At 46.1% G+C, this 26,018-nt stretch overlaps 8 protein-coding genes and 1 non-coding gene across 9 annotated transcripts; 4 read left to right on the forward strand and 5 right to left on the reverse strand.

Annotated features, from left to right (window-relative positions):
- Positions 1-155: 155 nt before the first annotated feature.
- On the reverse strand, positions 156-1,390 carry TSTA_068620 (TAM domain methyltransferase, putative; the record flags this gene model as incomplete). Its single annotated transcript, XM_002340785.1, has 4 exons — positions 1,372-1,390; positions 1,132-1,211; positions 912-1,073; positions 156-847 (listed from the first exon to the last, which is right to left on the reverse strand). The coding sequence occupies exons 3-4, from the start codon at positions 1,027-1,029 to the stop codon at positions 156-158; spliced, it is 810 nt and encodes a 269-aa protein (XP_002340826.1). The 5' UTR covers positions 1,030-1,073; positions 1,132-1,211; positions 1,372-1,390.
- A 4,007-nt stretch (positions 1,391-5,397) lies between these two features.
- On the reverse strand, positions 5,398-5,970 carry TSTA_068630 (uncharacterized protein; the record flags this gene model as incomplete). Its single annotated transcript, XM_002340786.1, has 2 exons — positions 5,398-5,542; positions 5,625-5,970. The coding sequence occupies 2 exons, from the start codon at positions 5,968-5,970 to the stop codon at positions 5,475-5,477; spliced, it is 414 nt and encodes a 137-aa protein (XP_002340827.1). The 3' UTR covers positions 5,398-5,474.
- Positions 5,971-6,209: 239 nt separating this feature from the next.
- Positions 6,210-7,994, reverse strand: TSTA_068640 (uncharacterized protein; the record flags this gene model as incomplete). Its single annotated transcript, XM_002340787.1, has 5 exons — positions 6,210-6,278; positions 6,426-7,010; positions 7,286-7,426; positions 7,451-7,775; positions 7,939-7,994. 5 exons carry the CDS (start codon positions 7,992-7,994, stop codon positions 6,210-6,212), a joined length of 1,176 nt encoding a protein of 391 aa, XP_002340828.1.
- Positions 7,995-8,650: 656 nt separating this feature from the next.
- On the forward strand, positions 8,651-11,175 carry TSTA_068650 (uncharacterized protein; the record flags this gene model as incomplete). Its single annotated transcript, XM_002340788.1, has 2 exons — positions 8,651-8,969; positions 9,043-11,175. The coding sequence occupies 2 exons, from the start codon at positions 8,651-8,653 to the stop codon at positions 11,169-11,171; spliced, it is 2,448 nt and encodes an 815-aa protein (XP_002340829.1). The 3' UTR covers positions 11,172-11,175.
- Positions 11,176-11,366: 191 nt separating this feature from the next.
- TSTA_068660 (proteasome component Pup1, putative) lies at positions 11,367-12,554 on the reverse strand. The gene is made up of 2 exons (XM_002340789.1): positions 12,232-12,554; positions 11,367-12,130 (listed from the first exon to the last, which is right to left on the reverse strand). The coding sequence occupies exons 1-2, from the start codon at positions 12,355-12,357 to the stop codon at positions 11,423-11,425; spliced, it is 834 nt and encodes a 277-aa protein (XP_002340830.1). The 5' UTR covers positions 12,358-12,554; the 3' UTR covers positions 11,367-11,422.
- Positions 12,555-13,226: 672 nt separating this feature from the next.
- TSTA_068670 (nuclear pore complex subunit Nup159, putative) lies at positions 13,227-17,857 on the forward strand (the record flags this gene model as incomplete). Its single annotated transcript, XM_002340790.1, has 3 exons — positions 13,227-13,313; positions 13,376-14,060; positions 14,110-17,857. 3 exons carry the CDS (start codon positions 13,227-13,229, stop codon positions 17,736-17,738), a joined length of 4,401 nt encoding a protein of 1,466 aa, XP_002340831.1. The 3' UTR covers positions 17,739-17,857.
- Positions 17,858-18,461: 604 nt separating this feature from the next.
- TSTA_068680 (uncharacterized protein) lies at positions 18,462-21,425 on the forward strand (the record flags this gene model as incomplete). The annotated part of the gene is made up of 3 exons (XM_002340791.1): positions 18,462-19,568; positions 19,624-20,988; positions 21,080-21,425. The coding sequence occupies 3 exons, from the start codon at positions 18,462-18,464 to the stop codon at positions 21,239-21,241; spliced, it is 2,634 nt and encodes an 877-aa protein (XP_002340832.1). The 3' UTR covers positions 21,242-21,425.
- Positions 21,426-22,776: 1,351 nt separating this feature from the next.
- TSTA_068690 (thioredoxin, putative) lies at positions 22,777-23,691 on the reverse strand. Its single transcript, XM_002340792.1, has 3 exons — positions 23,420-23,691; positions 23,285-23,360; positions 22,777-23,208 (listed from the first exon to the last, which is right to left on the reverse strand). Exons 1-3 carry the CDS (start codon positions 23,460-23,462, stop codon positions 22,920-22,922), a joined length of 408 nt encoding a protein of 135 aa, XP_002340833.1. The 5' UTR covers positions 23,463-23,691; the 3' UTR covers positions 22,777-22,919.
- Positions 23,692-23,764: 73 nt separating this feature from the next.
- On the forward strand, positions 23,765-23,836 carry TSTA_068700. Its single transcript has one exon. It is a non-coding gene; the product is annotated as a tRNA-Ala (tRNA).
- Positions 23,837-26,018: the final 2,182 nt, after the last annotated feature.

A 26,018-nucleotide genomic window follows, 5' to 3' on the forward strand; every position in this document is an offset into this window, starting at 1 on the left:
TTTCACCTAAATCCATGCATCCATGATAACGCCTGATAGATATTTGAGCTCGAATATTTAGCTTGAAAATTGCGTAACGGAGCAACAGTAGCTCCGGTATACCAAGGTGTATGTTGTAGTCGCACCTATGGATTGTATGTTGCCATTATCGTGCATCAACTCTCTCCAGGCAGCGGTTTCCTCGCTGTGATAGCATGGAAATTTTGATATGCATGAAAGTGTCGATTGCTGATACACTTTCGAACCGAGACCAAAAACACTTCAATCTCAGGTTTCGTCCAACCCAACGCCAGGAACGGTTTGTACGTATATGCCGATAGACCCGTCAACCAATTCTCCTCCTGCCAAGCGCCCAACGTCTTCAATTTAGGGTCTTTCGGCCAAGGGTTCAGGGGCACTTTCGTGACTCGATCGTTGACATCCGTATATCCTTCCTCTCTCATCTGTGCCGCCAATTTATCTGCAATCAAAAACTGGCGATAGGGTTCAAATTCTTCGGCGGCTTTTACTTCCAATTCTATCCAGTCATGTAGAGCGTATTGACTGAATCCGCCCTCTGTGTTTGGCGGCGGGACTGTGTTATCGTCACATCTGGGCACGGGATCCATGTCGTGCCATTCCAGCCATCCACCGGGTTTGAGAACGCGCATGGCCTTTCTGAGTATATCTTTGACTGAGGGAAAGGAACCGGTCATGTTGCTTAAGCGAATGTAGTCGAAGTGGTTCGGTTCCCAGAGCCATTCTTCTGTGGCGTCTTCGACTAGGAAATGGACGTTGGGTGGGACTTCGGTGGGTTGGACTGGGGATAGATCGGTGCCGGTTATACTTGCTTCGGGGAAGAGGCTCGCTCGAGACGAATGTTAGTGATTTGAATCTTTATTTCAGGGGACAAAGGTAAAAGGTAAATGTACCCATTTCTATCGGCCAGATCCCGGAACCTGTGCCGATATCAAGGATCCGTTTAGGATCTCGCAGGGGTGCGAAATGTAGTTTGTCATCGTTGACTTGTTTCCATATATGATGCTGCATATCGAGTCGATCGAGTTCCTGCTCATCATTTGGGTATGGGTATACTTAGAAAGTTTAGTAGTACGTATTGGCCAAGTCGTTTTGAGGTCGGTATGAACTTACATCCCTCGTGGTACTTGTGGTACCTTCGGCCATGCTCAAATGGGAATGCCGTAACACTTTCCGTCAAGGACTGAGTGTCACTGTTGGGGAGAAGTTAGCAACCGGCTTCTTGCAGTTGACTGTTCCGTTCCGTCTTTGACAGCTTCCGATAACGTTGAGATGTTGGGGGTATGAGATCAAAAGGGCCGAAAAATTTGCTTTGCTTCATGTCTCTAGGCATGATATGGAAGAGGTTCCTACCATTCGTTCGAGGAGTCCTGTAGTCAACAATCAGCCAACAAATTCTCGTAAATAAGACAGCGAGAGCCAGGGTATCGTCCGCTAATGAATCGAATGACTTTCATTAAAGCACATTCTACTCTGCGGCAGTATGATCACACTTGAACTTTCAAGATAGTCACTTACGTCTGGAGTCATTGCCATTACATGCAGTGTCCGAGTCTGGTACAGCAGAGATCACGAAGTGATTGCTTGGCAACTTGTGGACTCCGATAAAAATGAAGTGATATTAGCGTATATAAGAAGATGTAGATGGATCCTTCATATAGAGAAAAAATAAACGTAAATCAATTGGAAATGAAGGCTTTATGGAGAGAACTAAAATCAGCTCGGTCATATAGCGGGCATATATGGGTGAAGGACGGAATCTGGTAAAAAGGGTTCATGTCCGGTTATAAAACCACGTAAACTGAATTGAACTTAACTGAACTAAGTAACATTTCAAAGATTAGCTCCAAAAAAAGACACACCAGAGGACTAATGCAGGAAGTTCAAGCCGGAGGGTTCAGGCTTTCTGGTGGATAAAAGCTAAGTCTCTAAGTTAGGTTAAGAGTTACCCGGAAACTTAGCCATTTGGTGTACGGTACCGTGGATCTGGTTCTTAGTTCTACTACTTTGTATGTATTATTTCTAGACCTGTAAAGGTAGGTAACCTCCGTATATTTTCTTTTTGATGTACGGAGTAGTTACCGTCTCCTCGGGATTGTATGTGTATCCATCGCTATGTGGATTTCATTTTTCCATTCTTTGATTAACGCATCTCGACTACAGCTGCAACTACAATCCATCAATCACCGGCCAGCAGGCTACCCGAGCGACTGGGACAAGTCATGCATACAGCTAGACAAGTTACACTGCATACATAGTCCATTGACCCAGCTGATGTGTAAACCAGATAACCCAGGTAATAAAAAGAAAGGCGGGGAAAGCAAATGATTGACACTATTGAACAAAACCCGACCTGCTGGACCTGGGTGTGCTAGTTGTACCAACAGCTGCTGCTTTTGTCTTTGTTCCAGACACCGAGTCGGTTTCTCTCTCATTCCAGTGCTGAATGCGGACATGGTGTTCTGTGGCACCGCACTGGCCTCACCCTGGGCTCTATAGAGAAGTGAGGATGCTCAGCTGCTTCATTTTACCTGGGTAAATTGATCAAGATATAAATAAAATGCTCAAAAGTGGGAGATGGAGGGTATGTACAATTTCCCGAAGAACATGGTTGTTGGTCCGATCTACATATTGTGCAAGCCAACTATGCATAATCGTGGATATTATTGACAATTTCTTAGAATTAAATTCGAATCTGCAGATGAATCCCTGAATAATATAAACACAAAGACAATCGGCCGCCAGAGAGGTAGTTCCATTCACGGTTAGTGGCGATGATTTCCGAGTAGGTGTGCCCTAAGCCTGTAACCACAACTCATGAGTCATGTGTGGAATAAGCAAGTGTGTAGGTAATAACTTGATATTGAATGGTTTTATAGGTATGTAATAAGTCAATCATCAAGATTTTCGACATTCGTATGATGTCAGCTAAGCTAGTACGTACTCGATGAAAATTATGAGATAGGGACTGGTTTATTCTGAGTGTTGCAGGCCAAGCCTTGCAAAAAACCGACTGATCCTCTTTGTTAGGCAGCCCGTTAACACCACGATAAATGGGCCAGTTCAATGCTACCGCCGTGGCACCGGTGGCATCCAGTTCGTTGCATTCTAAAATGGCACAGGCCCAGGCTAATGTAGCTAAAAGACCTTAGTAGCGAACACTAGCTACCAACGGAGGCACTACTCGGAGAAGATTCAAAGCTAAGGAGTTAGGGCAAGGCCCGCCTCGAATCGCTTGGCCCAGTCCCGAAGCACCGTTTAGAGCCCCTGCAAATCTGACACCGGACACTAGAGTAAGGTCCCAGTCCATTGGGATTTTGAACTTCACTTGCATCACTGTATATGTCTTGTGTGGAAAACTGGAAATATGCAATTCAACTAACTAGCTAAGCACTGTACGGAGTAGGTAATCCGCAGTTAATATCAGGGGCCGGAAGACCGTGCATTTATAGTCGGGGCAGTTGCTACGTAGCCTACTACACATGCCATGGGGAATCTCGCATCTGAATACAAGTTATCAAGCTGGCTTTGAATGATAAGCAAAGAGGAATGATAAGCAAAGAGCAGCATCAATGGTGGTGAATATAGACCGCCGTTTCTTTTATACGGACTCAAGGATTCAGAGAGCAAGGTTGCTCCTTGTAAAGCCGGCTTTACTACGTACAAAGAGTTCCTGTCTCGATCGCAGGTCAAAAATAGACACAAGAATTCAAGCGTCCCAAGTCCTTGTAAATGTAAAGAGTGCGCATTGGCCAGAGTGGGCCAGCTGGAAAGCGTAAAAAGCAACGAAGCCCTAAGCGGCCCGGCGATGCCCACCAAAAGGTTCCTTCCGGTCGGAACGACTCCATTAAAGGAGGATTATTCAGAATCCTTTCTTCTTGGCTTGATGTGCATGATTTTCTCCTTTTACGCACGTCAGAATTGACATCAATCTCTGCACCGAGTGTAATCGAGTCACAGATCATCGTCCTCATTCACATGGCGCTTCCCGTCTGCCAGCATTGCCACTTACACAGCATTACTGGGCATTTCAGTTCAGAGTGAACTACGTATACACGAAGATACTATCGAAACTAGCCTCATCCGATTTGGATTAGAGTCTGTGAATGAATAGTAATACAAGACGATATTTTGTCATTTCCTCATTTATTCCTACGTACTTAACTTACTTGAGTTAGTACATACGTACACGTAGTTAGAGCTCGGTCAGACTTTGTTGAATCATGTCAGTGGGCCTAATTCCTTATGCACCTGTACGTAATTTCACATTGACGTCGTATTCGAAATGTCCATCGAGGATCGCGACTTCAACTAAGGGGCCGACATGCCATATTCTTTGCTCCTACTCGTGTCAAACCCTAACCGAACTACGGCATCTTTTGTCCGGAACCAGCATCATCCCTGTAGTCGGGGAGATTTGAAAGAAAAAGACGATGAAGAAAAAGAAAAGAGACAAGTCTAGCTCTAAAATACTTAGCGACTCCAAAACTGGGGACCCGAAATGGGGCATGACCCAACGCACCGGTGCAGTTTTTACTTTTGCGACTTTTTTTGTTCTGTTCGACAGACACCAACAGGGATGCTCCCGGTGCACAAACCCCCGAAATATTCGTCTGGCCTGACCAGTGACTCCTGGATCGCTGGACAGTGATTTAGCGGATTTGTTTCAATCTCGGCTGCAGTCACTAAGTTAGGAATTGATTATTATTCATTTGGACTTGAAGGCTACCATTCAATAGATATAGGCATGTTTCATCTCGCTGTTCACAATGATTCTGGAGCTCTGTAGCCCAGACCGCGGGCATGGATGTCCACTCTGTTGCAGTGTAAGAGAATACGAACACGTTACTAAGCCTCCAAATAGCATAACTCTCTGATCGCTAATCCCGAAACCTCCCCTAGAGGCTAATCTCTTTTCTGCATTCCTCAAAATTAGGAACAACATCAGACCGTTTGAACTAACTTCTCTGGCATGCATAAGCGTCGCAAGTGGATATGTCTAGAGTCTAGACTAGTTTTAGTACGAAAATACGTATGGCCATTTCACCCAGGTCGCACTCCGGTAACGTAATTTGGCTGTGTAAAATAAATAGCTGGTTTCAATTTGCTACGGAGACGGCCTGGGAGTATGTACGCACGAAGTCGTAACTATCTACCGCAAAGTCCGACAGAAACGGAGTCGAATGGAATCGGCGCCGAGTAGTCCTGATAAGATTTGAGCTAATATAGGTCAAGGAAATTTGTGAAGAAAACAGAACGCATTGTCAAGTTTCAAGAGGTAGTCTCCCGTATCCCGGCTTTTTGATCAAGGATGGAACGTTCAGAAGACTCTAGCTAAAGTTGTAGTAGGATTAAGATATAGTCAGCTCTACTTCCATTGCAAACATTATACAGCCAGTTCGCACAACTACCTAGGTTCTACCATCACACTATAATCAACCGCTATAAAATAAATCTCACATCCCAGTAAACCGGCTCCGCTCGCGCAGGCGAGCACCGTAGCGGTAAAGAAGGAACATCCCTACTATACAAAAAACACACTGAAACTGGCGAGCAACGTTACATTACTAGACACATACATTGTTAATTCCAGCGAGGCCACTCACCAACACCATAGATCTGCATAATGTCTGAAGTACTGGCAGTATACAGCGAGGAGCCAATGTAGACCGAGAACCTGTAGACAAAGAGTATGGAAACCCAGAGTTTCTTTCTGAAAGACCAGTTGTGAAGGTTATCTGGATCATCTTTGCTATGCCACCCGACAACCAAAAAGTAGACCTCCTTGTTAGCATTGCCTGAATCTCCGATTGAAGACTGTAAATCAAGATATCCGGCCGGTATCTGAAATTCAAGTTGCTCTTCAGGGGATCTGGCCAGCTTCCTGCCAGTGGCTAGACGTAGGCATTTGCCAAAGGTCGAGTCTCGGGTATGTGACCGTATGTCCCACATAGTTAAAGCTGGAAGTTTGTAATGATAGATGAAGATGCACGCGAGTATACTGAGGGGAGGACGTCTTTCAGCGTAATTATATCTACTCCTGCTTCGTCACTTGTCTGACCATCTTGATAATTTGATATAGGAAGCGCGCAAAGCTAGCCCCTTTTAGCTAGCTTTGTGCGTTGTGACAGACTAGTGCTTAGATTTAGCCAGTCAAACCGTCTAAGCTCTTCTGTTCTCTCACTTTGATTTCATCCCTCCTTGTTAGGAGCATGTGCTGTTCGGTTTTCACTTGGAAGAGGCTTTTTTTTTTCTCTCTGCTTGTCAACTGGATGCAGTAACATGCCCCCCCCCCCGCCCCCCAAATGAGAACATGTCCTTCCGCCATTTCCTGGAACGGCAAGCTGGTATACTCCTTAAAGAAAAATATTAGACCCCAGTGTGAAAGAATCGAAGGAAAGCCATACCTTGGACATAAGTGTACCCTGTCCAATCCTCATGTGCCGCCAACTCCAAGCAGGGCACTTCCTTGCGTAGCTACGGATGAGCGAAGACACAATTGAGCAAGTAGAGAGCACATATAAATGGTGCAACAGTAGTAAGCCTTCCACAGAGCGGCCAATCCCTGGAGATTTGCTAGATGAGATAATTGCTTGCAGGTAATCGTGCAAGTTATTAGTAAGATGGTATAAAACAGACGCAATGATATCGTTGATCAGAATGTGCACCTGCTGCTCCCATCCCATCACAATATTTGTCTGGATAGACTCCTCGATTCGAGATGCGAGATGGATTGAGATATCCAATAGCATCAAGTATGTCTTCCGATATGTGTTCATGACAGCTGCAACATATATGTCAAAATAGGTATGAACTGGGTCAGACCGAGCAAATGGACATGATGAAGCTTCGGCATCTGTCTGGGTGATATGGCCCACTATATGAGCCTTCCACGAAGGGTCTAGGTTGACATTCCAGAGCGAGAAGGCAAGTTCTATTGCAAGCGCACAGTCAAGGGTGGTTTGCAGCTCCTGAAGTGTGCCTAATGGGTTCTGTAGTTGCGCATTTGCACGTTTGCACGTTCAAAAAGTGGGTGACACTCTGTCAGGATGAAATCCAAGTTTTGCACAGCATGATTTGACGCAGGTGCACAGAGGACGCTGCGGCTGTCTTGAATCTAATTTTAGTTTAGCAAAGAGCCAGAAACCGTGGAATAGTAACAATTCGAAGCTGGTAGTCTGGCTTAATATCAAAGGGTTTGCCACCTGCAACAACCGCGTACTTGACAGTAGATCAAAAGGGTAATTAGGGCTCAGCAGCAGAGCACAGACTCCCCGGACATGGGCAACATGCTTTGTTGTTCAGAGGAAATTTCACCACCACTGACAATCTCATACAGATCAAGTAGGATGGCAATTACTAGTGCCTCCACGGTGGGCGCGTGTGTTTGGCAGGACTGTAATAGGACCTGAAAGGAACGTAGCAAGCTAACATACTCTCTCCTTGCCCTCACTAGGGATTCAGGCCGAGCTAACTGAATACCTATGCTCGTCCAAGCGACGATCTCGACGGCTTGGACAAGGTTTGAGGAGCGATGGGCGTTGGAGAGGAGGGAGGGTAAACCATCCAAGAACCCGCGGGAAACTCGAGGATCTGTCGAATAAACAACATACTGGTTCAGAAAGAAACCAACTGCATCCTCTGCGATTGAACCCTCGCTTATTGGGAACGATTGCACAGGCACATTCATGGTAACAATATGGTGGTGGAAGCGTAATTCATCGTTGCTCCTATACCCCAGACAGACTCTCCCCGATCTAAAACAGCGACTGCAGGCCTATCCGCCGGACGAGTTAATATCAGCCTGATGGCCGCCAAGTGCAATAACAGATTGGGGTGTCATACCGGGGGGCCCTCGTCACACTTTACGGAACATAATTAGTCACCACAAAGGTATTGTACGCATGGATAACATTCCACCTTCTCTCTCCGTTCCTACATGTCTCGCAGGCACGAGAAACGCCGTAGTTGACCATTATGGATGTGCTGTGCCGGTTAAAATCAGATCAAGGATGAATTCAGACAAAGACGAATCAGGTAGCGTATATGTACTATGTAGACACATCCTATCGCTGTCTTTATCACCTCTATTAATTGGTTGCATCAACCTGCTATTTGACATTTTCCGCCTTCAAATCACTAGGGAAATCCGAGACCCTGGCTGTTGGTCCCATTGCAGCGCTAGGAAATGTAGAATGCAGTAGTGCTATGCAATTACTCCTCACTCGGGTCCTTGGGCCACTACTGAACATGTCGACGTGCATCACTGAGGCGTACTAGGATTTGAATGTCGTCTGCATGCAAATGTCGGCTAAAATATGCAGTTTTCCGAGTAACAAAGTACAGCACAGCGCCCTGCTTTCTCTGACAGGTGTTCCGCCAATGCACGTCAAAGATTAAAAACCAGAGGGATTTTCATCGATGATGGAAAGTCGCAAGAAGTACATTAATTGCTGCCTTAGGCACATAAAATTAGTCATCCATTGTGCCAAGACTTGGAGCTGCCAAAATCGACATCTCCGAGACTCCGACACAAAACATAAATCCCGTAGACAGTATCAGCGCCAATGCAGTCGATATCGTGCTGTCAGTCAATTGATTCTTTGCAAGCCCTTAACCACCTCTCTCTGACATGTCCGTTGGTAGCCATGCCTATCGGCATGCGCTACAGCGTTCTCCTTCTCGCCTCGACTACGTCTGGATCAGTGACGAACTTCTCTCATCAACGTTCCAGAGGTTCGTGAAGGGTCAGCGTCGTTACGGAAGTCGAGTTCCCGGTCCATTGGAAGCTAGCAAGCGTCTCGCAAAAAGGAGGAATACTGCTTTAGCTGTGGGAGGGAGTTCATTCGACCCTGCGGCCAATGTTGCTCATTTATTTGGAGCCAATGGCACGGGACACGTTCGTCAATGGGACGATTCTCCGTGGTCCTCGCGCTGGCCAGAGCCGTTGGGTAAGTACTGGATGATATTTCTGATTATTGTTACGAAACACCTTGGAACATTTATTCATGGAATTTTTTGCAGAGTTATTTTCCTACTCCGATCAACCTCCTCCGCCTCCCAACCCATCCTTTCTCGCGCATGCAGAAAGCTCCGCAGAAGCCTCAGGTGACACCATTGAACCACTACCATCTGAGAACCCGACATTCGCGTCGTCATTGACAAGCTGTAAGACCATACATGATGTGAAAGAGGCATTGGAGTGGTACCATATCGATCTTCGACAAGAGCCGGAACAGAGCCGCAGGATCTTCAATCACCTCTACCAACTCATCTCACAAGAGAACCAAGCCTCTTCTGTTCATGAGCTTCTGGAATTCATGGATGACTCGAGTCTCAACATATATGGAGTGGGTAATTATGCCAAATTAATTGAACTTCTTGGTTCAGCGAGCTTTGCTGCGGTCTACAAAATCAAGCTAGTCGACAACGTCACGAAAGCTATTGGCCTTGGTCTTGTACCTGTTAGGGAGATCAGTCAAATCCTCCGGCTTTTGCCAGCATCAGTATGTGGGAATGGATCGCCTCGTCATCCTCCGGAAGCTGAAACGCTGGGAAAAGTTTTTAACGATGTCTGGTCCTCATTGCAGTCGTACAGTGTGTTCAAATTGCATGAGATTGATCATGATATTCTCGAGCCATGGATCGAGCAGCTACTATTCTTGGGTAATGACCGGTTTCTACGTTTAGCAAAGCGTATATTGGCCGCATATCATAAATCGATGAGAAGTCTCTCTTACTCCATTTCACTGCGAGCCTTAGACATTCTATCTTCGGAAAGAGCATTGGTTGATCACAACATCTTTGCGACATACCTTGAACGAGCTTTGATGCTTGGAGATGAAGCTTCTCTAAGCTACGCGAAGGATATCATTGTAACACATCATCGATATGAGCGGACTCCGTTAAAGCCGATTGTCAACACCCTACTGCAATATCTTGTCACATCACGATATTCAACTGATCTAAAAGGAAATTCTGCCATAATTCTACCGGAACTCTTGTGTCAATTGAATGCAGATGTCGCCACGGAGTACATCATTCTGATGACCGAACGTCTGGTTCTTACAAAACGTGAGGATAATACTCGTGCTCACGCCCTCAAAGTTTTGCGGAATTGTCTTCTCCACGTCGATAGACCGACTTTACTTTCGTCACACACATGGTCCACACTGAAAGAGGATGGCTCTTTGAGCACATCTAAAGGATTGAGACTTGCTCTCCGTATGTGGACTTGGATCGCGCTGGGCACCGCGCCTCATCGGAGACCAGTGAGGTCCAACTTAGTCCGTACTCATCAGAGAAGTGTATACGCTTCTGGAATTTCCATACTGAAACTCTTCGACGATGTTACTACAAGCATTATGTGGCAATCCCATGGGAACAGGTCAGAGCTATTACCCAAACTAGTGGCAGGTCTTCAACAGCTTGACGTTCCAAGTAACCAGGTATTGAGGAAGGTGTATACACTTCTCAGTCACAGACAAATCAAGAATCTATCGACTCTCCAATATTTTCAAAAGCTTGAAGAGGGACGCTTGACGCTAGAGCAGGCCGCCCTGCAGCGAGACGTGTTCAATTCCACCAAGCATTACCTTTTATCCTCCCACCTGAGGTTCATACAAAATGTCGACGTTACCAGCTCTGACTTTATTGAAAATATGGTTGAGATGATAGAGAAAGATAACGGCAAAATTCGCGATATGATCTTTCTCATCTCACTTCACACGCCTTTGAAGATTGCCTTAGCTATGGCTAGCACTCGCAACGCGGGGCATATCCCCAACACGAAAAGAGTCAAGGCTATCTTGCGACTAGAATCCAAGGGCAAGCAACTATATCTCGAACCAAATGCCTGCGTATCATTCATACATCTATTGGCATCCTCGATCGCAATATCAGATAAAGTGAGTCCCCGAGCGGCATTTAATCTTGTGACGTACCTATACCGCTACCTGATGTCACACAATGCTCCAGTGAAACCTAATTTTGTTCGTGCTATGTACCATTGCGGTATTACGCGATTTAGTCAGAATGGACTACGGGTATCTGGGGTCCAGGAGGATTATATTATGCAGGTTGTGCGGAGGCATGAAGAGCCGGAAGCAGCTCGCGGATTGATGAATGGATCGTACATTGAACGCATCTATTAACGCATGATGAAAGAGTAAATGTATATATAGTTAGACCAGAATCAATGATACCCAGTGTATGCATGATGAATCATGATCTGCCTTGTATTCGAGCCCCGAACCGTCAAAGACGCCCCTACAAGCTGTCGAAATCATTACATCCCCAAAAATACCGCTTTCTCCAGCGACAGTCTACTGCATTGCACAAGAGCAAATGGCGATTATCAACTCATTCTTGCTATCATCAGCACTAAAAAAGGTAGGTAACTAAACTATGAATCAACCTCCATCCTCTCCACAACATTAGAATCCTCTTCTGCGCCCAATTCTTGAATAGTGACATATTTTCCAATATCATCCTTCTTGATAACCTTCTCCTTGAGCCAAGATGTGGTACCCCGAGGGAACTTGTAATCGCGAGCTTTCTGGCCACGTTCATTAGGCTTAATGTAGTTCCTCAACAACTGAGTGGGTTGATCCTTCTCGATAACGCAGACATCGACGTTGCTACCGGATCCCAAGTCATTGAAGATACCGGCCAAAATGGCCTCGGAGCAGAGAGCGATAGCACCTTCTTTGTCCAAGTTTGGTTTCCACATTGATTCGAATACGGACATGGCGGCGAGCGATCCGGAACCCATAGTCACATAGGGCAGTTTGTCGGTCGAACCGTGTGCGTGTACGGTGAAGAGATGGGTGCCGGTAGGGTCGACACCAGCGACCACGAGATAGGCGCCAATGTGTCCCTGATATCTGAAAAGGTGCTGCTTAAGCATAGTCATGCAGGTAGCAACACGGGGTGGTCGACCTGTTGACAACGAGTGTAATTCGATATTTGAGCTGATAAGAGCCGTTGTGAATTCGGTGTCGGCTGCTGTTCCTGCACCGGCGCACCAGATCTGGGGGGAGATGAAATGGAGCTTTTCGCAGTTTTTATCGGCGACAATAGGACCGCTTGTGGCTCGTGTATCTGCTGCAATCTGTTTGTTCGAAATATGATGGATTAGATAAAGGTTCGTTGAAAAGGGTAGCTATCTTAATAGCTATGATTTGGAGCCTCCCGGCATGTGTGTCGACCTACCACTACACCTTTGTCGTATATACATCCGACAATAGTTGTACCTGTACTGGTAGCTTTTGGCAAAGGAGCGCCTCTGGCGTGTAGGGCCGCATTGCGGTTGTAGTTAGAGAAGTCGAAGCCAGGCATATTGACAAGTAGGCAGCTAGCTCAACGGCAACGACGCAATGGAGTTTCGAGGATGCTGGGGCTACCACACAATAGGGATAAAAGTCAATTGTGACAGCTTCAAAAATCTGCCAAGCTCACAAAGGGATGATAACCGGAAGAAATGAGAGTGTGAAGTGAGGTGAAGCTGAGGATGATGGAGATGGTTGAATGAGATTGAGCCGCGAGACAGAGAGCTGTGTGACAAAGCTCCGGGTTGCCAAGCTTTAATTGACACCTTAGAAACTAGGCTAAGGATATATTGAGGCCTCGATAATCAGGAATCGAAACCGCTCTGGTTTGTATTACAAACAGAGAGAAAGAGCTATCTATGAAATTAAATTAATGAATATCACGAATGCAATCATGGTTGCAATTGTCCTACAATATCATCAGGTTTTAACTGATATGTCCAGCTGTTGTTACTTGTTGCCTGAAGTATAAGGCATAAATTCGTCCCACCCCCCAAACACGATTTTGTGAGCTCCAGCCCGAAGCGCGATCACTTTAGCTCTCCAACCTCAGTGTCATCCTCAGATATATTTGCGCCACCTTTCTCAGACACCAATCTGGCATTTTCTTTCGATTTTGCAAGAGCTCTTGCTTCTTGCATATGTTATCCTTGCTAATTCTGTCTTTTTACGCTTCATCCTGCTTTTCCCCGTCAAGAGGGAAGGTCAACAAACATTTTTGACCGCACCTTGCATTTGTTCAACCGGAGTCCTCGAGCACTCCGAAGCCGCTCTTTTTCATCGCCTCCTCGAAATTGGTCGTCTCCCAATGTTTTAAGTCGCCATTTCTCTCTAGGCGAAAATAACAGGCGCCCACTCACTACTGATCTACCTAAACTGATGATGTCGTTTGGGTCTGGTGGCGGCGCTCTTGCCGGCGATGCGTCAACAGAGATAGGACCTGAGCTACCCGAAGTCGAGACTTCAGTATGTTAATGCGCTCTGAATTATTGAGAAGGACTGCTACTGATACCACTTTCACATTTTAGGAACTCGGATTTCTGGGACTAGATAAAGATTACAACATTCAGTTCCTACCTACACCATGGCCTACAGATGCCCTTCCGGCACCGACGAGCTCTCTATTGACGATCTCAAGCTTACAAGGCTTAGTAGTTGGAGGTGGCCCTGAAGGCCTCGTTCTAGCCACGACGAAATCGATCCGCGATACTATCTCCACCAAAGCTGAATCCGGGCCCAAAACAAAACCATTTCAACCCCAGGCTCATATCTCATTACCTAGTCGCCCGACACATGTTGCTTTCTGTGCTACCGAGAGTGCATTGGCTGTGGCCATGGAATCGCATAATCAGTTGGTTATATACGATTCTACGACTCTTGGAAACGGCAATCCTCAGCCTCAGATCTCCATTGATACTAATAGCCCACTTCGCTCTTTAACCCCTAATCCTTCATCAGAAAGCGACCTTTCTTCCCTTGTCGCCTTGGTTACTGTAAACGGCGACCTTCTAGTTGCAGACTTGAAGGCTGGGTCTTTAGTCCATGGTCAATCAGGGCCCATTTTTAGGAACGGTGTCGCTTCTGTCACATGGAGCAATAGAGGAAAACAGATGGTTGCTGGTCTCGTAAATGGCAGCCTTGTTCAACTAGACCCTAAAGGGGTGGTGAAAGCCGAAATTCCTCGACCACCAGCGCTGGAGGGCAACAAACACGGTGAGTGCATCTCTTTCTTCCTTGATTGAATCAAGGCTAATCTGCCTAGTATCATCCATATCGTGGCTGGAGAACAACCTTTTTTTCGCGGTTTATACTCCAAACGAAAGCGAAGATGACGCGGGTATGGTTCCTGACTCGGACTACTATATCATAGAGCGCCATCCATCCAAACCTCTTTTATACCGGCAATTGCCAATTATATGTACGCCTTTTGGTCTTAAGAGGAGCCCGGCATATCATTTCATAGCTCGACTCAGCAAGTATGATCCCGGTTTGAAGGATGCCTTGATTATATCCTCCACCGCTTCAACAGATATTGGTTTAGCCACTAGAGTTGAAACGCCGTTTAAAGAAGCCGATGAGATGACCAAAGACGTCTTTACCACAACGACCGTAATGGAAGAGACTAGGCGAGCAACGCTACCTTTGAATGCGGACTCAATGGAGACATCTACCATTGGCCTTATTCTCGACTTGACAAGCACGGAGACAGTATCCTATGATGTGGAAAAGGAGACCAAGACCCCTCTTCCCAATATTATGGTCCTGACAAATGAAGGTGTCCTTTTATCGTGGTGGTTCTTCTACTTCAAAGCGATCGAAGCAGGGTTACCGTACAGTACCACTGCGACTGCAAGCACTACACAACAGCGTCCAGCTCTAGCCCCTCCGTCAACCCCTGCCCCTACGTTGGCATCTGCTCCGAATATCCGGCCGTCATTCGGACAACCAGCTTTTGGTCAAACTGGTTTTGGTGCACCACAGTCTCAATCTAGTGTATTCGGAAAGCCTTCTAGCACGCCAACAACGCCTTCTTTTGACACGACGTCTGCATTTGGGAATTCTCAGAAGCCTACATTTGGAGCGCCATCGACTCTTGGCGGAGGGACGAGCTTTGCATCCACAACACCCATTAAACCACCCGCTTCTACTTTTGGGAGTCCTGGCATTCTGGGACAGCGTGGATCGTCATTCGGCCAACCTGGCCTTGGCCTTGCATCGAACTCCCAGCCAGCATTCGGTCAAGTTGGTGGTCTGGGAGGCAAAGGGTTCGGTGGTTTCTCGTCGCCCAGTGCGGCTCAATCAACATTCAATGCAGGAGCCACCGCGTCTGGAGGCGGGTTCAGCAATTTCGCCAAAAGTGGTGGATTTGGAGCTATAACATCATCGCAACCTGCTGAAAGTCCCTTCGGCAAGCCATCAACGGATAGTCCTTTCGGGAAGCCAACACAGGCTACCTTCGGGACTACACAGGCTAGTGATGACTTCAAGTCGCCGTTTGGTCTTCCAAAGGGAGGTTTCAAGATAGGGTCCACTTTCAAACCGGATGAGAAATCAGCTGCAGATAATGAGCCAACATTCGGAAAGCCATCAAAATCGGGAGCATTCTCACTAGGTTCATCATTCGGCACTCTTCTCGGCGGTGATGTCGAGAAGACCAGCCCTCCAACTGAATCCATGGATGATACACAAGACGTAGCCGCAACACCATCGGATCAAAAACCCCCAACATTATTTGGGAAGCCCACGGCGTTCGGAACACCTCAGAGCCCTATAACCAGTCCTCCAAAGATCTCCGGTCTTTTCGGCACTCAATCTCAGTCAACTACTACACCTGCGGCAGCTCAAACCAGCAGACCCTCGATGCTTTTCGGTAGTAGCTCTGCAGCTTCGCCATTCAGCCCGTTGTCTCCTCTGTCAGAGAAGACGGTGGTACCAACTTTGTCTTCAGAAAGGGAGAGCGTCGAAGCACCTTTGCCTCCAGATGCTACGAGTAGAGCCGTCTATGGACCTGGAGACACATCAGCTTCGTCAAATGTCTCTAAAAGCTCGTATGATGAAGCACCTCTGCCTCCGAGCTTCACGAAAAGCAAGAAGATCGACGATGCGCCTCTCCCTCCCGACTTCTTGAAGAAATCAGAGAAATTGCCCGAGCCGGAATCGGCACCGTTACCTCCTGATTTTCTCCCCAGAGCAAAAGAAACGAAGGAGCCTGCTTCTGACGTCCCCTTGCCTGTCAAGGAAGAATCTATCTTACTACCACATGAGTCAGAAGGTTCGGATGGTGACTTTGAGGATAGTGGAGAGGAAATCACACATGATGTCTCTCCACCAAATGAGACTGTAGAGTCGGAGTCTGCTAGCTTCAAAACATCGCCGGAGAGCTCTTTTGGTGGAACTTCTCGCAAGGAGCCCACTGGAGGTCTGTTTACAAAAGTCACGATTCCAGAGTCCCAACCTCGAGCACAACCCTTGAAGCCGTTATTCGGCGAGATTCCACAGCCAAGTATTCCCCCTCCAAAACCACAAGCTAATGCGAAAAGCCCTCGATCTCCTAGTCCTGTGCGACCGGGCGCACGGAGAGGCCATCTTCGTCCTGAACAAACCCGTTCAACAAGCGCGCCGAGTGTTCCCAGATCTATGTTTGGTTTTAAGCCGACTCCGGCGAAACCGCCACCATCGCGATTCGAGGAGCCTCTCAGTCAGGGTGATCTTATCGAAGAGGAAGAATCCAAAGCTGCAGCCGCCGAGAGCAAACGACTTGCTTCCGAAGCAGAGTACTTGTCATCGGACGACGAAGACTTGTTAATACGTGCGGAGCTGGATCAGCCACTAGTTCCTGCGCCAACGTTGGATCCTTTCATACCAAGACAGGAGTACAGCGGAGAACACTTTAAGCCCGGCATCCCAGGTCAGATTGAGAGGCTTTATCGCGATATCAACTCAATGATTGATACATTAGGATTGAATTCTCGCTCAATATCCTCTTATATCCTATATGAGGAAGAGAATCGTACCGCAGATCTTAGCGAGTGGCAACGAATCTTATTCAGCGACACTCCAACGAACATTCTCGATCAAAATATTTCGATTTCTGACATCGAGAATGTTGAAGGACTCTTGGAATTCCTGGCAGCTCGTCTTGAAGAGCAACGACTAAGCAATGTACAAGAGAAAATCAACGAATGCCAACGACTACTAAGTAATGATATCTTCAATCTACATGATCAGTGTGTCCATATCCAAAGAATTCTGGATTCATACTCAGACACGGTTTCCGTTCGCACACAACCCCTATCGGCAGAACAGGCCAGTTTGCAACAAGATCTGAGGAAGGCATCTACTTCTATCCAATCACTGTTGACAGAATTAGAACAAGGTATCACGCTATTGAGGGCTAAGATTGCCGATTTTTCTGGCGTGAATAGATCTCTGTCCGGACGATTGACAACCAAGAAACCCACCGTTGAAGCTGTGACCTCTACAATTGCTACAATGATGAATATGGCTGAAAGTAAAAGCAGCGATATCGATGTTCTGGAAGCACAGATGAAGAAGCTTGGGATTGAGCTCCGATCCTCCACCAGTCGGGAAGGTTCTCCTATTTCCACCCCCATCAAAAAATTCGGCTTCCGAGTTCCTGTCACACCAGACTCAGACGGCAAACGAAGCCCCTATCAGACTCCACAGTCTACTAGTAGGTTTCAGGCCAGTGTGAATGGATCAGCGAGGCACAGTCGTCTTCGCAACGTCAATTTTCAATCGGAATCTATTCCGAACCAGGATAGCGATGAGTGGAAGACGCGGACTCGGCGGCGAAAGGAGATCGCTAGAAATCTCAAAAGGGCAATTGGAGAACGTAAGGTCAAAGTGCGAACTATGGATGACGATTGAAATAAGGACTGTATTACAAAGATGGTTCAGGTCAAATTAATGCATGCATTAGTTTATTTTATAATTTATGTTATCAACAGGTTGCAAATCTATTCTACATTTAAAAGTGTTTCCTCGCCATGAAACATGCTAAACTTTCTGTGTTGTTAGATACGTAGATAAGATAAGCAAAAAAGCCTCATGTTCCGCTCTAAATTAGGACTAGCGCATGACTTCAGATCGGCGGCTTGAGGCGGGTCAAATCTTTTTTTATTGCCTCTAGCCACAAAGCACTGAGCTTCATTCACCATCTTTTAACTCATATAAAAGAGATACGTTTCGACTACAACAAGATCTTGATTCTTGTGCTATGTAACGACTGAGTTGGATGGCGGAATCCAGGATTCGATTGGCATTGAGTGGCTACTAGGCTACGGTATTAGCTATCCTAAATCCTAGGTGTTACAACCGAGGCACGTTAGTACAGGACGCGTCGAACGAATTGCATCAACCAGCTGCCTTTCAAGCATCGAGGAAAACGACAGAAACTTGCAGAAAAAGACAACTCCGGATAAACTCTTTATCAGGTCTCTTGCAGCTACTTTATTAGCTTCGACCTACGCTAGGATCTTCCGTTACCTGCCCCGCTTTTATAGCTGCGGCCGTAAGATCTTAAGCATTCAACCTACTACAATATATATATATGCACCTTGATTCAGCGAAGTGTTCCGATCGGGGAAGAGAATGAATAGCTTCGGCGACTCCCGGCCAAGGAGCCAAAGAAGTCCCGATGGCGCCCAGAAACCTGCAGCCAGTGCTGATCCTCATGGATCAAGAGTCCGACGCCGCAACAGGATGATTACATCTTGTTTAGAGTGTCGACGCCGCAAGCTCAAATGTGACCGGCTGCACCCATGCACCAATTGCTCTAAAGGTAACCGTGACTGTCTTTTCCTAGCTCCGTCACTTGACTCTACGACTCGATTAAAACTAGCGGAGCTCAAGGAACGTATGGGTACACTTGAGCGTTCTCTAGAGAGAGAGGTTTCACAAACTTCTCATACAACGGAAGGCGATTTACTTGCGGGATCAAGATCTCTAGGCTCGGAGTCGCCTGCACCGGTTCCAGAAGACGAGTATTCGCTACAGCCTACGCGTCTGGCGCAAATGGACGCCATGTACGAAGATGAGGCTGACGATGTCATGGTTGACTTGGGCATCCAAGTAGGAAATATGCGAGTCACAGATCGTTTGGGGGGTTTTGTACGGCCTAGATTGGCGGAAGAGATAGCTGCTGCAATCAAGGTAGAGGCTCAGGATTCAGGTCCGCATGATCCGGCGAATCGCGATATTGAGGAAAATGACGGAAGTGAGGTGTTAAGGTTACTCGAACTTGCGAACCAGGGAGTCCAACTACCCTTTTTGGCTCCCGGCCCATCATTCATTGCCCCTCGCTCTGATATGTTACTGGGGTCGAGCTTGCAAGATTATGCTTTGCTTGATCTGTTGCCCTCCAAACCGGCAGCGGATAAACTTGTGGAACAGTACTGGGAGGCTTGTCATCCGATTGCTAGGATTGCGCACCGCCAAACACTCGAAGCAAGATATAAGCTCCTATGGGATAACATTGCTCAGGGAATCGAACCGATGCCGTCACTACAAGCTATTATATTTGCTACACTTTTCACGGCAGTTGTCAGTATGCCGGCCGAGAAGGTTTTGGGTTTATTTGGTGTGGAGCAGCGCAACCTTATTGAGAGGTTTCAGCTTGGCACAGAGTCGGCTCTTTCAAAGGCTCACTTTTTACGCTCCACAAAGACTGAAACTTTACAGGCTTTTGTGATGTATCTGGTCAGTTTGTGTCCCCTCATAACCTTCATGTGACATCTAACAATCTTTTGAATAGATCCCGATGTGCCGTGAAACAATATCTAGAGCTCACTCCGCTCTGGTCGGAACGGCTATCAGGCTTGCTGAGTGCATGGGTCTACATCGTGATCCTTTGGAATACAATTGCCCACCAGTGGAAACTCATATACGCCGTTTGATCTGGTATCAACTGTGCTTTCTTGACCTGCGTACCGCAGAAGTGCAGGGTCCTCGTGTGTCCATTCGCAGTGATGATTTTTCTACAAAATTGCCTCTCAACGTCAATGACGCTGATCTCCTAGCCGGTCATGGAAAAGGGTCCAGCGAGTGGACTGACATGACGTTTGCGTGTATACGATTCGAGTGCCAGGAGATCATCCGTGAGGTATTCATCGACAGAGTACGCCTCGAGAAGAAAGAGTTGAGTGTCACCGGTGCAATTGGGAAGACGGAAATGGCCCGCAGAAAAATGTACGAACGATACGGCCCCATCTTCAACAGACCAAACCTTACTCCCCTCCAACGTGCTGCATCTGTGACCATGTCATTTATGTTGCATCGCTTACATATAATACTGCTACATAAATTTTATAACAGCTGGCAAGGCAAGATGCCTGACCGCATAGCTCAGCTCGTCATTAATACTGGCACTCAGCAGTTAGAGGATGCTGTCACTCTTGAAACATCCCCAGATTTGCAACCATGGGTGTGGTACAGCCGCGCCTACCATAATTTTCACACAGCTTTTCTACTTTTAATCGACGTTGTCGCTCACCCTCTTCGTCGCGAAGCGGATCGAATCTGGCGATGTTTGGACTACGTCTACGAGATAAAAGATGAATATCCACAAAACTTAACTAGGGGACAAATTATTGAGCATCGGCGCAAAAAGGCCCATAAGATTATGTGTCAGTTCCGTGACCGAATGCGAATATATAGGGCACTAAGAAGAATGAGAACTTCCGCGGACGTCGAAGAAATAGTGTTGCCTAACGGCATAAATTCTTCCCCCGAACCGTCCGAATCTGCAGCGGGAGGGTTTGACCCAATGGCCAGTTTCAAACTGGAGCCTCTTACTTTGTTACCAAGCGGAGATTCTCAGAACAAGGCTCGTGCTTCCATGTCTCGGTCTTCATATCCTCAATTTCAGCAACTCGGGACTCCTCAAACGCTACAATCTCAGAATCAAATCCAGAACTATACACCAGCAGCCCAAAACCAAGGTATTTCTCCGTTCGTCCCACCAGCCACTTCTGCTTTGGGGAATATGACTGGTCTCGACGGACTGCAATCCTCCTGGCTCTCCGCTCCGTCTGATGTTCTTACTGCACCGGCTCCGCAACCCAATTGGAGAGTATCTCCTGCAAGCTCTGAAGATTTACCGATGCCGGAGATTGACTGGGTAAGCATTTCTTTTCTCTCCTAGTGCAGCTTCGTTGTCTTAGTTTTCACGCTTTTGCCCAACAAATAGGAGTGCTAACCTCCGCTTCTAGTCGGAATGGGACAAAATGTTCCCGCCTCACTTGAATGACGGGAATCTCGATCTTTCGCCTCAAACATTGTCGGGCACTATGCAATATGAAATGCATCCAAATGCGATGTCTATGTTTCCCTATCCACAATTCAACTCAAACCAGTTCGGGCCTCGACAATAATCGCTTCAAGGAAGTGTGACTTGCGTGATGTACTGTAAGATATATATACAATCATTAGGATAAAACGCTGGGTGTTACTTGGTTTTTTACGGGAGACAAGGGCACTCCTTATGGGCTTTTCGTACATTCAACTTATAATAGTATGTGATAGATATTAGGTATAGAATTCTACTGTGGTCATGTCCAAATGGGCACACTATTCTTACTCCTATAAACTTATGATTATTCACGGGTGCATGAGAAGATGTATCCTTGGTTATTAGTGACGTATTCTTCAAAGAGCCTCTCAAAAGGAAATCTACATATGTACGTAATAAGGTATCTGCTCCGCTTGACGACGTGCATTTTAACTTGACTTTAAGCGGGTCGGCTCGCAGATCTGCCCCACTAAATGTACGATTCACAAGCATCAGATCTGTAGATCAGAACTCAATTACGTAGAGATCCTTTCCATGATGCTTCTGTGACGAGCTCCTAATTATAGACTGCAGCTGATGCGGGCAATGGTGGAACTTTCAAATCTGGAAAATGATCGACCAATCAAGGATACTTTGACTGTATACTTCAGGTTTGTTTTAAGATCTATCGAATCTCAGCAGGACGAAACATTGTAGACAGTTTGCCAATCGCCTGCTCTCATTTAAGAATGTCCAAACCGAAGTACATTATCCCGAGGTCCATCATAGACACCAGTTATATATAAAATGCGTCATAGCTTGGGACTCTGAGATAATTCCAATTCTTTACGTGCCGCTACTAATGACCGTACTTCAGCATTACATTAAGTTTCCTGTGGTCGAATCAACTGTACATACGTGCTCATAGCACGATCCCATACAAAAAATCCAATATTTCAGAATGTTTCATAGGCTGACAGACTAGGTATACATATCTTAATCGCAGAGCCAGGGATCTTCAAGAATACATCATAAGGTAGCCGAGACTCGTAGTCACTAATATCCTATTAGCCCCATATTGTCACGTACCTCAAGGGTCATGTAACTACCAATAATCCTATCTGCAGTGATCCCCGACCTTTATTGATAGCTGTCTATATCAGTGGAACATTCATATCTGCCTAAGGTGTCCAGACTACCAAAGATTGGAAGTGAACATGTGACCTATCAATCCCTACCTTCCCGAGGTCATCAATCTCAATACCCTGACTTAAAAGTGTCATGGTTCTCGGACGCTTGCAAAATACTGCCCACTAGACCTTACTGTGGCCTAAATGTCCCCTTCACATATCGTTTCAAGAATCTAAAGCTAGATTACGGAATTGCTGGGCCCAAAGATGCCTTATCATCTCAAATCATACCTAGGTAGTTGTTCCAAGGTTACTTTGAAGACTCTATGAAGTATTTTATGATCTGGTTCGTGGCTCCTTAGTCACATCCGTTATTACGTGGATCCAAATGTGACCATTACTAGGCAAAGGGAAATTGTATGTGAGGTTCGAACCGATTTCAAAACAGGTATATAGCTCCGTAACCTGCCTACATATGGGCCAAACAAATTAATTTATTTTGTGTCGTGAAATGTATAGAATCAGAGGCAATGCCTAATCCACGTCTGTATAATTCAAGCTCAAACTTCACTTCGTTTCAGAGGCCTGGGTGACTTCCTCTCTTTCGCTTTTACCGTATCCATACATACATCCAAATTCACGTCCTCTGAATTAAGCAATCTGTTCGATACCATTCTCCAGAGCTCTAGCATTGGCTCCTCGAATTCGATCAAGCTCCTTGCCGTTCTTGAACAATACAAATGTTGGCATGGCAGTCACCCCAAGGTCGCGTGCAATCTGCTGCTGTTTATCGACATCTACTTGGAGGAAACGCACATTCGTATAGGTTTCGCTGAGCTCGCCAACTTTGGGTGCAATGGCTTTGCAAGGACCGCACCATGTGGCGAAGAAATCGACGACGACGGGGCCGGAGGCAGTCAGTTCTTTGAATGCTTGTTGACTGTATGCGCAGTAAAAGAATGATTAGTATAGTTTCCAGAAATTCGTTATTCTTTCAGGAAGAATAGTGGGATTACCTCTCGACATTGATTACTTTGCCATGTTGAGGGGCAGGACCGCTGTTGGAGCTGCTAGCTCGAACGACCGAGATGACTTAGGATGTTGTAAGCGAAAAGCCGCCCGTTCTGGTAATTCAACGATTGGAGACTTACCAATATATGCTATTAAAATGATCACTGGCCAAGAGAACTCCATGGCTGCGCGTCCGATTCAGGATTAAATCCAGATATCTGTCAAGATGAAGACGTTGCAGCGCGCGGCTGTTTGACGCCATCAGGCCAAAAATAGACTACAAGTCACGTGTAAAACACACAATCATCCTGTTTTACTGGGGATCTGGTGTTCCGCAAGTATATTTAGAGCCCATTTTAATGTCATTTAATAATCTCAAGTCATACTTCATTTTGCACGGCGCATGTGTGTCAACATTGAACAACAATGGATACTGATGCGATCTTGATTTTACATTAAGCCTTCTTCGACCCACACTGCACAAAGGGCGTTTGGCATAGTGGTATTGCGCCTCATTCGCATTGAGGAGATCGCGTGTTCGATTCACGCAACGTCCATCATCTCATCATTTTTTATCTTTTTGCCAAATCCTTCTTAACCATGTTCGTTGTTGCAGAATAACTGTAGCTTTTTTCATAGTTTTGATCTTTTCTCCCCTATTTTTTATTATTACCTACATAGGTAGGGGAGATGGCCCAATATTCCAAGGGTTCAAAGTTTGATATATATATATACCGCTACCAGGTTTGTTAGTCGTGAATCCCCAGAAGACCTTGGAATTGGAAGCTTCTACGATTTCTACATTTCATTCGGTACCTACATAAGTATGACTATTCTTCTTCCAAGGGTTATACCCGGAGGTGTCAAAATTGGGCTCAGGCGCGTATTGACACGATTCGTGGATATCTCCTTACAACCCTCAAGTAGGTTGATACCCTGAACGCCACGTATCGCAATGAGTAAGGGGAGTCAAATTATAACTAGGTACTTGACCACTGCGGCCTGCTGTGGACTAGGTATAACTCCAGCGGCACCCTAACGACAGTGTCCCAAGCTACATAGACCAGGGTGATGGAAATTGTGCATTTATAGGCAATTGACCGCTGAAAGTTCATTTCCGTTTCACTATTCTGCTAACTGACTCTGACATATCCACTGATATATCTTCAAAACTTGGAAAAGCGTTTCATTTGTCATTGACTTGACAAAAACTAATGATACCACGCCACTTTTGAGAGTAATACTACTATGAATACGCTTTTTCTTTAGTAGAATCTCCCCAAATACCCGTAAAGAAGACCACTCTCGGCAAAAGATATCTTACAGTCCCACAGTGCAGCATCTCAAGGACTTTATACTACCCGTTTCATGCTTCCAAATCCAATATTGAACCACTGATTTTAGTGCCAGACGTCCAACGATTAGAAAACATTGTTCTCACCACTCCCTCGAAGAGGACTGTCACTGTACCCCTTGCCAATTCCCACCACGAAAGTCTATCGCTCTGTTCACGGGAGGTGTCCAAAATCCGGGAGTCTCCCCTGAATTGAAATTCGTGTCCAAGACTGGCATGACCATCGCAGAAGCTCTATTCAGCGTAAGGTTGAATTAGTCTTTGCTTTTATCAGAAAAGCTTGTCAATGCCGTAGAAACTAACTAACCGTGACACAAATGCTTTCTCTCGGTTAAAAAACTGGATCTTACCCGCTACTCATCCAAGCCATCTCCATAACCGCAGCACGAAGCGAGCGATAATTGTCAACCATAACTGTCAGTTTAGGATTCTCCAGGTCACGTAGAGAATCTCATGGCAATCCTTGACGAAGGCGCTTCGCTTGCTGAGATGATTGGTTAAGTCGTAGTAACGTAGAGAGTTGATGTCGACGAGGCCATTTTCTGGTTCCTTATTCGTGAGTATAGATATCGCTAAACCAGTGCAGCTGTCCTTATTGCCCCCTTCCATGAAGTAGACTCTTTTGGACTCATGTAGATACTGGCTTTTGACGGTGGTATTCATTGACTTTACTGGTTCTGCTTTCTTTGCTCGCTTTGTGACCGGCTCATGAGTAATAGGAGGGTTGCCAGAGGACGTGGCCTTACTTTTTGGCTGCTTCACAGAAAGTGCTGTCGTTGCTGGTTCACTTTGAAGATTGAAGGTTTCGTCGTCTCATATAAAACGCTTGCTACTATGTCTAGACTTCAAATCTGTTAAGGCGAAGCTTCTGTGCTTAGCTGCGGGGAAAATTAGGCTTCTTGTACCAAGAGCTCACTCGGGTCCTAAACGTTTTGGATCTAACGTCTGGGAATTGGCAATTTGCATAAGGTTTGATGGAATCCTCTAACTTCCTGACAGTCATCCCAATGACGTTCTTTTTTCTTGACGATGTTGTGCAGACATCTCATTTTCGAGTAATCCTCCAAGGACATTGTCACAGCAAGGATACTGTAGATTTAAAAAGAGATTTTCAATGCTCAGACTGGAGGGGATCAAAGAGGGTTGCAGAATGAGCTTGACCTCATCTCGAGATTGATTTTTGAGAAGAGTTGTTGAGCTGGAGAAGAAAAAATTGCAAAAGCGCCCTGTCACGCTGAGGTTTTGCACACCCGACATTGTGTCATCGGGTGACTGGTACCATTTGCTTTCATGTGATTTTGTTCAAAAAGGTCTTGAGCAGATTCTGTTTCATTTGTAACGCATCGGTTGTGTCTCCATGGAGGCAGTGTATGACTGATATATCG

Source organism: Talaromyces stipitatus, genomic scaffold (genome assembly GCF_000003125.1).
Source record: "Talaromyces stipitatus ATCC 10500 scf_1105507295523 genomic scaffold, whole genome shotgun sequence".
Classification (NCBI taxonomy): Eukaryota; Fungi; Ascomycota; class Eurotiomycetes; order Eurotiales; family Trichocomaceae; genus Talaromyces; species Talaromyces stipitatus.